Below are 14,391 nucleotides of genomic sequence, written 5' to 3' on the forward strand. Positions count from 1 at the left end.
CTGTACCATTTTTCTAGGTTTCACATATATGCATTAATATATGATATTTCTTTTTCTCTTTCTGACTTACTTCACTCTGTTTGACAGTCTCTAGGTCCATTAGACATTTGGATTTTGGCAGCAAAATGTAAAATATCTGTGGTCACGTGGTCTGGATGGATAGTATCATCATGAAATTTCATTGTTCTCTGTATATTTTAGGAGCAGCAAATGGGTTTCTCATGGAAGTGTGTGTTGATTCAGTGGAGTCGGCTGTAAATGCAGAAAGAGGAGGTAAGAGAAATTAGAAAATCATGGCAATTGGCAGTCCTTTTAAAAGTCTGAAAATGAATCCTGTGAACTGACCTTAGGAACCTTTGTGATCTCTAAGGATCCCAGTAATCCTTTTGAAAACAACCAACCAACTAGAAAACCTACGGATCGTCTAGTCCTACTTCCCCAGTAGGTTACATTTTGAGTCAGGTGTCCATAATAGTGCTTACTAACCAATTTTTTTTTTTTTAATTTTTATTTTTGGCTGCGTTGGGTCTTTGTTGCTGCATGCGGGCTTTCTCTAGTTGTGGCGAGCAGGGCCTACTCTTCGTTGTGGTCCGCGGGCTTCTCATTGCGGTGGCTTCTCTTGTTGTGGAGCACGGGCTCTAGGTGTGCGGGCTTCAGTAGTTGTGGCGCATGGACTTAGTTGCTCCACAGCATGTGGGATCTTCCCAGACCAGGGATCTAACCTGTGTCCCCTGCATTTGCAGGCAGATCTTTAACCACTGCACCACCAGGGAAGCCCTAACCAACTTTTTAAAAATTGAACTTAGCAAAGATTTAATTTTTTTCAGGCCACTGATTTTAGAGATTTGGTGCTTTTTTCATTGTGAGGACTTTTATCATAATCTTTTTTTTTTTTGAACATCATATATTTTACCTCATGGTTTCTTTTGCACCCTGGACTTGCTTTAACAGGAAGCACAGGAATTCCCATCATCTCAGGATCAGAAAATTTTTTAAACTTTATTATAGAAAATTTCAAACACATACAGAAGTAGAGAGAATAGTATAATGAATCACCATGTACCCATCAGCTTTAATCATTTTCAGTACATGGCCAATCTTTCATTTATATTGGGGGTGAGCAAACGTTTTTGTTAAGAGCAAGACAGAATATATTTCTGACTTTGCTGGCCACATTTGGTCTCTGTCATATATTCTTTGTTTTTTTTAAAAATCCTTTGAAAATGTAAAAACCATTCTCAATTTGGCAATAAAAAAAGGGTGAAGTACTGATCAAGCTACAACATAGATGAATCTTGAAATACTATTCTAAGTGGAAGAAACCAGTCAAAAAATACCACATATTGTATGATTCGACTATATGAAATATCCAGAATAGGCAATTTTCTTATAGACAGAGTAGATTGGTGGTTGCCAAGGACTGTGGAGCATGGGGAGAAGGGAAAGTGACTGCTGAAGGGTGTGAGGTTTCTTTTTGGGGTTATGAAAACGTTCTAAAGTTGGTGACAATGGTTGCAAAATTAAAAACCATTGAATTATACACTGTAAAAGGGTGAATTGTATGATATGGGTCAGTTGTATGAAATGTATGTTTTTTAAAAATACACGAAAACAGGACTTCCCTGGTGGCACAGTGGTTAAGAATCCACCTGTCAGTGCAGGGGACATGGGTTCGGGCCCTGGTCCGGGAAGATGCCAGGTGCCGCGGAGCAACTGAGCCCATGTGCCACAACTACTGAGCCTGCGCTCTAGAGCCCACAAGCCATGACTACTGAGCCCACATGCCACAACTACTGAAGCCTGCGCGCCTAGAGCCCATGCTGCAGAAAAAGAGAAGCTACCACAGTGAGAAGCCCATGCACTGCAATGAAGTGTAGCCCCCGCTCGACACAACTAGAGAAAGCCCGTGTGCAGCAACGAAGACCCAACATGACCATAAATAAATTAATTAATTAATTAATTAATTAATTTTTAAAAATGCACGAAAACATGTTAAACTTGAATGCCATAACAAAAAGAAGCTTGTGAGCCTTTGGCCTGCAGACCATCATTTACTGACCTCTGATCTATATTCCTACCTTCCCTTTCCCATCCCCAAATTATTTTGAAGCAAATCCCAGACATTATGTCATTTCATGCACAAATATTTCAGTATCTCTAAAAGGCTTTAAAAAAATAATAACCTTTAAAAATAATAATAATAGGGCTTCCCTGGTGGCGCAGCGGTTGAGAGTCCGCCTGTGATGCAGGGGACATGGGTTCGTGCCCTGGTCCGGGAAGATCCCACATGCCGCGGAGCGGCTGGGCCCGTGAGCCATGACCGCTGAGCCTGCGCGTCCAGAGCCTGTGCTCTGCAACGGGAGAGGCCACAACAGTGAGAGGCCCGCTTACCGAAAAAAAAAAATAATAATAATAACCAAAATACCAGTAACATCTTTTAAAAATAATATTTATTAACATCATCAAAAATACCCAGTTAGTTTTCAGCTTTCCCCAATTGGCTCACACAGTTTTGTTTTGTTTTACAGTTCTTTGAATCAAGATATAAACATATTTTTTTGATATGTCTGTTTCAGTCTGTTTCCCTTTTTTCTTTCTTTAATTCTTTTTTTTCTTTCCTTGTAGTTTGTTAAAGAGACTGTGATTTTCATCTTTTATTTTAATTTTATTTATTTTATTTTTAAAATTTATTTATTTATTTATTTTTGGCTGCATTGGATCTTCATGACTGCACACGGGCTTTTCCCTAGTTGCAGTGAGCAGGGGCTACTCTTCGTTGTGGTGTGCAGGCTTCTCATTGCGGTGGCTTCTCTTGTTGCAGAGCACGGGCTCTAGGCATGCGGGCTTCAGTATTGTGGCACGTGGGCTCGGTAGTTGTGGCTCGTGGGCTCTAGAGCACAGGCTCAGTAGTTGTGGTGCACAGGCTTAGTTGCTCCGTGGCATGTGGGATCTTCCCGGACCAGGGCTCAAACCCGTGTCCCCTGCACTGGCAGGAGGATTCCCAGCCACTGCGCCACAAGGGAAGTCCCGAGATGGCTTTTTTTTTTTTTTTTTTTTTGCGGTACGCGGGCCTCTCATTGTTGTGGCCTCTCCCGTTGTGGAGCACAGGCTCTGGACGCGCAGGCTCAGCGGCTATGGCTCACGGGCCCAGCCGCTCTGCGGCATGTGGGATCTTCCCTGACTGGGGCACGAACCCGCGTCCCCTGCATCGGCAGGCGGACTCTCAACCACTGCACCACTAGGGAAGCCCCCGAGATTGCTATTTTTTTAATCAATGAAGAGTCACTGTTCCACTGTGGTCAATCCAGAAACTTCTTTATTCTAAATCACTTCCTTGTACGTAGAGAAGCAACCCTATAATACAAAATTTTAAGAGACCTAGCTTAACTTGAATTAACTCTTAAATTTGACTATCAGTAACAATGTGGGTTGCAGAATATAGTTGGGTTTAAAAATAGAGTTTTACTCTAGTTTTATAATTTGATTTCTCTCAGTTTCTAAGACTCTATTCTATATTTAGAAAAAAATGTTACGTTTGCTGTTTAATAAGAGTTTATTTTGGACAATAACTTTTGAACAATGCTTTTGAAAATTTTTCTTAATTTTTTTAATTAAAAAAATTATTATGGGCTTCCCTGGTGGTGCAGTGGTTGAGAGTCCGCCTGCCGATGCAGGGGACACGGGTTCGTGCCCCGGTCTGGGAAGATCCCACATGCCGTGGAGCGGCTGGGCCCGTGAGCCATGGCTGCTGAGCCTGCGCGTCCGGAGCCTGTGCTCCACAACGGGAGAGGCCACAACAGTGAGAGGCCCGCGTAACACAAAACAACAACAACAACAACAAAATTATTATGCTTAGCAATGCTTTTCTTATTACAGGTGCTGATCGCATTGAATTATGTTCTGGCTTAGTGGAAGGAGGAACCACACCCAGCATGGGTAAGTGTCCATTTTTCGGATTTTCTCATAGAGCCTGGAGACAATCGATAACCTGTTTCATTGGGATCTTTTACTGAAGTTACTAACATGTTAACTATGCCATGGATATTGTATCAGTTAGAAATATTTATGGTTGCAAATAAACTTGTCTATCACAGATGTGATCAAATAGATGTTTTTTTCCCTTATATATCATAAAGTTGAGATTAAGTTGCTGTTAATATTGGTTCATATGCTCTGCAGTAATGTCAAGGACCATGTTTTTTTTTATCTTTCCATTCTGGCATCCTTGGTATACTGACTTTTGTCTTCATTTCACCCCTCTTAGTCTTTGTGCTGTTGTCATACATTTTTCTTTTACATATGTTAAAAACCCCACACTGCATTGTTATTATTTTTGTTTAAAGAGCCAGTTATCTTTTAAAGAGGTTGAAATAATAAGAAGACATCATATTTACCCATGTGTAATTAACCATTTCTGATGCTCTTCCTTTGTATAGATCTATATTTTCATCTGGTTTCATTTTCCTTCTGCCTGAAGTAATTCTTCTAACATTTTTTGTAGTACAATGTGCTGGTGATGAATTCTTTCAGCTTTTGTGTATCTGAAAACACCTTTCCCCATTTTTTGAAAGATATTTTTGCTGGGTGTAGAATTCTAGGTTGACAGTTTTACTCTGCCAGGACTTTAAAGATGCTTCTCCACTGTCTTCTTGCTTGTATTGTTTCTGACGGGAAATCTGTCATCCAAACCTTTGTTCTTTTCTGTGTAATTTGTCTTTCTCTTGGTTACTTTTAAGATTTTGTTCTTTATTCTTGGTTTTGAACAATTTGAGTATGATGTACCTGAGTGTAGTTTTTTTTCATGTTTCTTGGACATGTGCATTTATACTTTTCATCACATTTGCAAATTTTTCAGCATTTAATGTCCTCCACTCCCTCCTTCAAAGACTTCAACTAACTTACTTAAGGCTGCTTAAAGTTGTTCCACAGCTCACTGATGAACTACTCTTAAAAAAAACTTGGGCTTCCCTGGTGGCGCAGTGGTTGAGAGACTGCCTGCCGATGCAGGGGACACGGGTTCGTGCCCCAGTCAGGGAAGATCCCACATGCCGCGGAGCGGCTGGGCCCGTGAGCCATGGCCGCTGAGCCTGCGCGTCCGGAGCCTGTGGTCCGCAACGGGAGAGGCCACAACAGTGAGAGGCCCATGTACCGCAAAAAAAAAAAAAAAAAAAAAAAAACTTTTTCTCTGTTTCATTTTCTATAGATCCTATTCCTTTGTTTTCAAGTTTACTGATCTTTTCTCTGCAATGTCTAATTGCTGTTAATCCCACCTAGTGTATTTTTCATCTCACACACTGTAGTTTTCATCCCTAGATATTTGAGATTGTTGTTATATCTCTCATGTCACTTTTTAGCTTTTTTGAACACGTAGAATAAAGTTACAATAGCTATTTTAATGACTTGGCTGCTAATTCTAACATCTGTATCAGTTCTAGGTTGGTTTTGTTTGATTCATTTTCGCCTAATGATGCATCTTGTTTTCCTGCCTGATAATTTTTCATTGTATGTAAGACATTATGAATTTTGCTTTGTTGGGTACTGGATATTTTTATATTCCTATAAATATTCTTGAGCAGTTAGGTATTGGAAACAGTTTGTTCATTCTGGATTGGGTTTTTAAAATTTGTTAAGTGGGTCTGGAATAGTGTTATTCCCCACTACTGAGGCAAGACCTTCTGTGTACTCTACCCAGTGCCCCATGAATCTTGAAATTTTCCTGTGTGTGGCTGGGGGGAACAGGCATTATTCCTGTCCTGGTGTGAATGACAGGCACTATTTCTTCTAATTCTTTTCAGTGGGTCTTTCTCTGGCTTTGTGTAGTTTCCTTGTGTGCATACGCCGATCGGTACTCAGCTGAATATTAGCAGGAAGGGGGTGTGTGGTTCTGTGCAGATCTCCAGGGTTCTTTTTCTCTCCTCCCTGCTATTCTCTGCTGTGAACTCTAGCCACTTGGTCTTCCTGGACTCTCAGCTTTGTCTCCTCAACTCAGAGAATTCTCTGGCCTCTGCCTGGGTTCCCTCTCCCTATGCTGTGGCCTGGAAAACTCTCAAGGTAGTAATCTGGGTCATTCAGAGAGCTCACCTCATTTGTTTCCCATCTCTCAGGCAACATTATCCTTTGTTGCAAACCATTGTTTCATATGTTTTGTCTGTTTTTTGGTTTTATGGGTGGAAGGGTAAATCCAGTTCCTGTTACTCTGTCTTGGTCAAAAGCCCAAGTCCCTATATGAAATTTTGACTCCTATATTTTACTCTGAGATGGATGATAGCGTTATTTAGTATAAAAGGTTTATATATGCAATGGCCTTTTGGACTCTTCTCTCTAAAATAAAGGAGGGCATTCCCTGGCCACTTTGTGAAATACCTAGAACATACCTGTTATTTGAGTGCAGTCTGTTTTTTGCAACAGCAGTCATGTATGATTCATTACTTGGTGATGGGCACATTGCTATCCCATGCAGAACTGGGGTTCTTGTAGCAAGGAAAAAGACGTAAATTCACATTGGGTAAACACTAATGGTGCTTGCCACAGATCTTATACCATTGAATGTTTCTGAACTAGCCACGAATTGTGTCAAATTTGGGTACTTTTATTCATAGATCTCCTCATAAAATCACAAATAAGTTCAACTTTGCTCCCTTTTGCATATCTCTTATTAAAAAAAAAAGGCTTTGCTAAATATCTTTTTCCATTAAGGAATCATAAACTTTAGAACTATGTAACCATCTCTATAGTAGGTTTTAAATAGAGCTGTAATCATTATGAAGGAGAAACCGGATCTTAGGGAATACACTGGCAGAACATAGAGCCTGGTAGTTATTACACTTTCAAATGTCACATTCCAGTAAAAGAATTTAGTTGAGTCAACTGACAAGTGCTTTTAAAATGTGGTAACTTCCTTCTATTTTCTAAATTGCTTTTTTATTTACCTTTGATTTTCTTATTACGTAACTTCTACTATATGTACGTTTTTCTTCTCAGTGTCTCCTTTTTCCTTTAGATCCATCTTTCTATGGTTTATTCCATCAACTCTTCCATTTCTTGTAGAAGTGATACACTAGAGCAAATGTAAAAGACCAGTACAGTAATATTTTATTGACTTCCTTGAGCTTTTAGCTCACATTTGAATTTTAATTAGTCTGCTCTATTCTTATAGGTGTCCTTCAAGTAGTGAAGCAGTATGTCCAGATACCAGTTTTTGTGATGATTCGGCCGCGTGGAGGTGATTTTTTATATTCAGACCGTGAAGTTGAGGTGATGAAGGCTGACATTCGTCTTGCCAAACTTTATGGTGCTGATGGTTTGGTATTTGGGGCACTGACTGAAGATGGACACATTGACAAAGAACTGTGCATGTCCCTTATCGGTAAGAATTTGTATCTGAGACCAAAAAGCCTCTAATGATGATTGCATTGAATACTCCCAATATAGAAAAACGCAATCACAAAACTGACTTTTCATTCACACCTGCAGGCACTTATACTAACCTATTTTAAACACTAGCTATTTAGGTGTTTTGGGTAGAGACTATGTGTGACATAGCCCTCCTGACTCTCTCAGTTACTGTAGATTGGGTTCTGCTACTGTTCCTATAGGGTTTAAGGGAAATTTACCTTGATTCCTTTAATCACAGCACTGAAAAGTTGAAAAGCTATTACAGTTGGTGAGGATGGGGAGATGTAGAGAGGACAGAAGCAAACTACTTATATTACTAGGCCAGAGTATTTCTTGAAGATTTTCAGAAGGGTCGTAATAGATGTAATGCTACCCTTATAGTTGCCAAATCATATAGTTTTTATTTGGTGCCTCTAAGGAGTGGATGACTTTTTTTTTTTTAACTGAAAATCAGAGATTAATGGAAACATAGAACTTTTGGATTTGGAAGGTTGCCATTTTTTTATTATTTTAGTTCAGTGTCTTCACTTAAGAGAAGAAAGTATTAAAAAGTTCATTCTAACATGGAGAATTCTGTAAATAGTAATCAGTGATGATCTCTTCATTCATGTTGTCATGTGATTTTCTTTATATAGCTATTTGCCGTCCTCTGCCAGTCACTTTCCACCGAGGTGAGTCATTTCCATTTTAGAAGTTCTGTTGAACGGTGTCAGTTTTCTCATTTCACCAAATGCCACAGCCTTTTTTCTGGAACACAATTGTGTAGTGTCGTTACAGTGTTACCAATTGGTTTTTTTATACTGGTCATGGGACTAACAGTTGTAAATTTAGAGATGCACAATTTCTAGAAAATATGAAGCCTTAGTTATGAAAAGTTGTTAAAAGCAGAAGGTGGTGGTGGTGGCATATAATAGAGGGAGAGAGTAAGCATTGCCTACAAGTGTGTGTGCTTGTCACAGCTTTCCAAGCAAGAATCCTGAGATTCATTTTTATTAGTTTGCCTCAGGTCATGTGCAGTCTCAAAAAGGATAAATCACTATGGCCAATGAAAGGAAATGTGCTGCTTGGCTTAAGCCAGATAAGATCATTCTGGAGCTAGGAGTGAGGTCAGCTTTCCCAGATGAATATAAGATTCGTAGGCAGAGAGGGGGAGGGTATCTGATGAAGAATTGGGTACTATTAGGAAGAGGAGAGAAGAAATAGGTGCTGGATAATCAATGAACAGATGTTCACTATAGTGCACAAAATTATTGTACATTATTGATAGCTTGTCTGCATCAGAATGATTTCTAAAAAGTATTTGATAATTTTATATGAAAATACTTCTTATCTCTAAATCAGGCAGTTACAATTTCCATACATTTTTGTCTAGCATTGGTAAAATGGAGGAAGTGTGAATTTTGCCTTCAGAGGCACTGCCATTGCACATGAAAAGAAAGAAGTCTTCAATTTTTTTTTATTTGATGATATGCATGAGAAATTATTGAATTTTTTTTGTCCTTTTGAGTAAGCATCCAAAGATTAGGATGAGAGTGGACACTAGGATTTGCATCCATTTATAGAAATTAGGTATATAGCATTTGTAATCCTTGTTTCTTTATGAAATGAGTAACACCAGAAAACTTTCTTGACTTGCTGTTTAGCAATGCTTCTCATAAACTAGCAATAACTAAAAGATGTTAGATCGCTTAAAAGTCAGAACTTTGAAGCTAGCCAAAAGAAAAAAGAAAAGTTTTAAAATATGAGGTAATTTAAATTAGTAAACATTTATCTGAAAAATATATAGTTTAAAATTTGATATGCTAAATAATTCAAAATAAACCCACCGTATAGAATATATTTTTCTGTTCTTAAACTAAGAAAATCATTTCAAATTTTTGTCTTTTCCTTCAATAAATTTAGCAAAAATATTTCCATGTTTTTATATTGTTATATTGTCCTGTGCTCCACATTTTTTTCACTCATGTATTTAATATTATGACAGTATAATCACTGAGAAGGTACTGCCACCAAAAAAGGAAAATCCTCTGTGTTACATTTAGCTGCCTACATACACTAAAGGGTGAAAGGAAGGGGTCTACCACCTAATCCACCATAGATTAGCACTTACGTATCATGTAGCAGTGCTGAGAACCAAAGCAGAAGTAGTTTTCTTTGGGGTTCCTATTGCCAGTTTCCTCAATGAGGAGGAGAGAAGTCTCTTAGAAAGTAGGTTGGAACTGAAACCTCATATAGTCTGTTGTAAACAACTATCCTTATACTATGAGTCTTGAGTACATGGGATAAATGGATTAGAATAAAATATTAGTCAATAATGAGAATGTGAACCAAGGCTTTTTCTAGAACTGGTGAGTGTAATGTTTTCATTCTGTTTGTCCAGTTTGTTTGAACCCTTAGAGCAGACTCCCAAATTTGAGTCACTTGCCTGTTATGTTCACAATTTTATCATATCCAAGGGCTACTTGTGCAAATTTATTTAATAATTTTCTTAAAATCTTAAGTAAATTTATTTTAAAGAGAAACTTTATAACTAATGAAAAATGGAAACTTTTCACTTCTAATCTGCATTTAAGTAAATGCACCTGTTCAAATGCATACCATCTAAAATGATCCTGCATACCATTGGTGGCATGCTGACTGTGGTATGCTGGTAAACTGGTTCTCAGGAAAAAAGAGTCCTTCCTGATTTGTAGCATTTGTTGATTTCTGTGGTTTTGTACTTTCACCTTGACTAATTTCAGCTGCCAATGGATTGACAATCATGCTTGCAAAATTCCTGAATATTTAACAACTGACTCTTGCAAGCCAGGACAAGCTAGGTCCAGCATACCACTGTGTGTATACTACATTTTGGAAAGCACTGTATTAGAGATATCTGTTCAAAATTCAAGTCACTTTTATTTATTTCAGCCTTTGACATGGTTCATGATCCAATGGCAGCTCTAGAGACCCTCTTAACTTTGGGATTTGAAAGAGTATTAACCAGTGGATGCGACATCTCAGCACTAGAAGGACTACCCCTAATAAAGCGACTCATAGATCAGGTACACACAATTTCCTTCCTTTCTTCCTAAGACGCTGTTGTGGTTACTTCTGATATTCTGCTGTTCAACGAGGTTGTGAAACTACATATTACTGACTTTGTGGTTACTCCATAGCAAGCAGGAAATAACATATTTTATAATTTTTATTTCTTTCACATGAGCATTTTTAGTAGCCAAGACTCTTAAGATCAAATTATAGACAATGCCTAAATAACTGATCTAATTTGGATAACCACAGCAAATTTTACCTTTCTTCTGCCATCAGCGTTGCATAGTTTAAGCCATATCTTCTTACTGGCAACCTATGTATACTCAGGGGTTCCCACATAAAATTTGAGAAAATTATCATTTTGAGGTGAATTCTAAAACTAAAACTGGGACTTCCCTTGTGGTCCAGTGATTAAGACTCCACACTTCCAGTGCAGGGGGCACGGGTTCGATCCCTGGTGGGGGAACTAAGATCCTGCATGCCAGATGGCACAGCCAAAAAAAACCTAAAACTGTATCCTTCTCATTTCTCCCAAACTACCAAGATAGGAGGAAATACATTTTTCTCTTATATGATTTCCTCTTGTGAGTTCACATCATTTGTAGAACAGCCAGAAGATGGCTTTGTAATTGTAGTATGTCTGTGTTTTTCTGACACCCGTCCAGAGGCATTCTAAGTGAGTGAGTATGGACTTTGAGATGAGAATGTTCTGGATTTGAGACAGTTTTGACACTTGCTGTATAATGTTGAGTAGATTACTAGCGTTTAAGCCTCTGTTTCCTCATGTGAAATTGAGATAAGTTTAATATCTCCTATATAGGGTTGCTCTGAGGATTGGTAGAGATCAGGTAGGATTGGTAGAGATAAGAGATAATATAAGAGATAAGAAAGGCTCTTGGTAAGAGCCTTAGCAGAGTGCTTGATATATATTAGATTTTAATACATGTTAGTGTCTATAATTATTATTACTGCTATTATTAATAATATTATTTAGTGTTTTTGTGTAGACATCTGCTTATGTTTACTTTTCTATAACCATGAAAATAATTTTCAGAAATTTCACCTGAGGATCAGATAAATTTTTCTAGACTGGAACTTACTGGTTTTATAAATATTTATTAAGTATATATTAAGGTGCAGGGCATTTGCCCTATGTTGGTGACCAAGGGGTGCCTGTGCACGCACGCGTGTGTGTGTCTGTAGTCATTGCCCTTACAAACTAGTGCACAACAGGCACTTTTAATAGAGTATTATATAAAAAAAAAAAGTGCCGTGGGAGCACATTGGAGAGGAATTAACCCCAGATTTGAGGGATTGGGATTAACAGTAGTTAGCTTCCCAGAAGAAAAGAAATCCACACTGCAATGTCTTACTCATTTGAAGGATGATTAGGAGCCATCAATGTAAAAGGGAATAGGGAGAGGGAGAGTCGGGGGGATGCTCCATGTAGACAAAACAGTATATGCAAAGGCCTAGAAACAAAAGTGAGCATAATTATTAAGATATTGAAGAATGACTATAATGTTGAATGTGAAGAGAAGAATACTGTCCAGAGCCTTGAAAACTATTTAAGAGTTTGTATTTTATCCTTGGTGCACTGGGGAAGCCTGAAGGGTTTTAAAATAGAAGAATTGATGAGTCACCTTTCCATTTTAAAATGGCTACTCAGTATGGAGTAGAGAATAATTGTTGTAGTCATATATTGCATTTCATAGTATTTGTGTGTGTGTGTGTGTGTGTGTGAGAGAGAGAGAGAGAGAGAGAGAAAGAGATTTGTAGTTTAATCACTGGTTGGCAGGAAGAGCTGGGTTAAATATGCTTATACACTAACTTTACATTTTTAAGTAAAAATTATATGTATATATAACAGGTGTACAACATTGATGTTTTGATATACATATACAGAATGAAATGGTTGCAGTCAAGATCATGTTCATCTGTTCATATAGTTAACTTGTGTGGCGTGTGTGTGTGGTGAAAGTACCTGAAATCTACTCTCTTAGCAAATTTTTAGTATTCAGTACAGTTTTATTGACTATAGTCATCATGCTATACATTTGATCTATAGACGTACTCATCCTACATAGCAACTTTGTATCCTTTTACCAACATCTCCCCATTTCCTTCACCTCCTTACCCCTGGTAACCACCATTCTATTCTCTGCTTCTCTGTGTTTTACTTTTTTAGATCCCACATAGAAGTGAGATCATGCTAACTTTACTTCTTGAAGCAGTTACTTAGTAGTATAATATACTGGTTAAAGCATAGGATTTGGGATTAGAAATGCCTATGTTTAAATCCTGGTTTTGCCACTTATTAACAGTGACCTTGGGCAGTTTATCTAACCATCCTAAACTTCAGTTTTCTTACCTACAAAGTTAGCATAATAATAGTGCCTACCTCTTAGAATAGTTGTGGATTACTTCAGCACAAGGTCTGACACTTAGTAACTGCTCTGTATTGGTAAATCACTTTGATAGCCTCAGGTAAGCATATACTTCTAAATAATCTTTTATGGAAGGCCAAAAAAAAAGTGATAGAATTCATCTCTTTAAACATTTGTCCATGTTTTAGAAAGCTTTCAGTTGGAAGAAACAGTTACAGTAAGTATGACTTTTTTGCTCCTAAACTCATTTCAGCGTTCTAGATAGTAAATATTTAGTTTTGTGGGTATTTTGCTGTAGCCTGTTTGAGGATACTAAACAGCCTTGTTTCACTTATTTCTCTAACAATTATTAAATTTTGTGAAATAGCCCCCTCTCCCTTTTACTCTCTATTTCATTTCCTTGCTTTTTTATTCATTGTATGTTTAAATATTTATATTTTATAAATATACCTATCTGTTGTCTGTTTTCGTTGAACGTGAAAGCCCCATGAGAATAGGAACTTTCTCTTGCTCATGATGTCAGAAAGGAAAAACTTTTTCTTTACCCTCTTTTCCTTTAAAAAAAAAAGTGAACCCTCCTAGGTTCAGTATTAGAGATCCTGCAAATTAAACTGACAAAAGATAGATTTACAAGAAAACAAGATTGTAATCACGTGTGTATGTATGAATGGGAGTTCACAAAGAAATGTGACTCAAAGAGGTGCTTAGAATTGGGGGCTTATATACCATCTTCTAATAGGTAAAGGAGGGGGAAGAGAGCACTTAGGGACTTAGAAGTGGAAGGAGAAAGGGCCCTTATGGGAAAACAAATGACTTTTTGGAAAGATTATTGTATCCTTAGAAGAATAGATGGGAGATAGGATAGTTTTATGATATTGTCTGCCTGGGTGTGGTGCTGATGAGCTGCTTCCAGTGAGGGGATTTATGACAGTTGAGTTCTTTTTCAGTTCTTTTGGGAGGCTCTGCTTTTAGGCAGATAAGGAATTTCAGCCTCTAGCTCAAAATAATTTTTATGCCACAGTGACATATTTTGGACCCCTTCAGTCACAGTATTCTTCATACCTACAACAGTGTCTGGTACACGGTAGGCACTTAATAAATATTTGTTGGTTGGATGGAGGAGTGAATAAAGTGACATTTGATAAACACTTTCATGATAGAGCAGTTTGATCAGGGTATTATTCTGCAAGTTAGTGAGCTTGTTATAACATTATATGTTACTTTTATTCTGTCATTATTACCTACCTGCCACTAGAGTTTCTACTGAGTATGCATTTGTAAAAAGGTGATTTCCTTTTGACTTTCAGTGATACTGGGTATATCACCAAAATTTATTTAGGAAATGGGATGAAAATTAGAATAAAAGTAAGGAAATTTCAATACCTATTATCAGAAATTAAATCAATTCATGTAGTTCAGTTTTATTACTTAATATCCAATAAAATGGACCTATGGTTTTATTTAATTGGTATAATAAGCTAGGGAATTTAGTTGAGGACACATGATTTGAACAGATTTTTTTTCTAGTAATTTACGATTATGCTATCCTCTTTCTTTTCTGCTGAAATCTTACTTA

The 14,391-nt window shown here is 37.7% G+C and overlaps 1 protein-coding gene across 4 annotated transcripts in view; it reads left to right on the forward strand.

Moving 5' to 3' along the window:
* The window catches only part of CUTC (cutC copper transporter), a 51,544-nt gene that overhangs the window by 13,270 nt on the left and 23,883 nt on the right, over positions 1–14,391 (forward strand). For all 4 annotated transcript variants that reach the window (XM_089898024.1, XM_089898022.1, XM_022569088.3 and 1 more), the window contains exons 2-6: positions 202–273; positions 3,877–3,936; positions 7,157–7,366; positions 8,031–8,066; positions 10,306–10,439. In XM_089898024.1, coding sequence (XP_089754150.1) covers positions 222–273; positions 3,877–3,936; positions 7,157–7,366; positions 8,031–8,066; positions 10,306–10,439 — 492 coding nt within the window. In that variant the 5' untranslated portion in view covers positions 202–221. The remainder of the gene's footprint in view (positions 1–201; positions 274–3,876; positions 3,937–7,156; positions 7,367–8,030; positions 8,067–10,305; positions 10,440–14,391) is intronic.

Source organism: Delphinapterus leucas, chromosome 16 (genome assembly GCF_059928025.1).
Source record: "Delphinapterus leucas isolate spDelLeu-1000000601 "Yukka" chromosome 16, BTC_Dleu_Yukka2, whole genome shotgun sequence".
Taxonomy (NCBI): domain Eukaryota; kingdom Metazoa; phylum Chordata; class Mammalia; order Artiodactyla; family Monodontidae; genus Delphinapterus; species Delphinapterus leucas.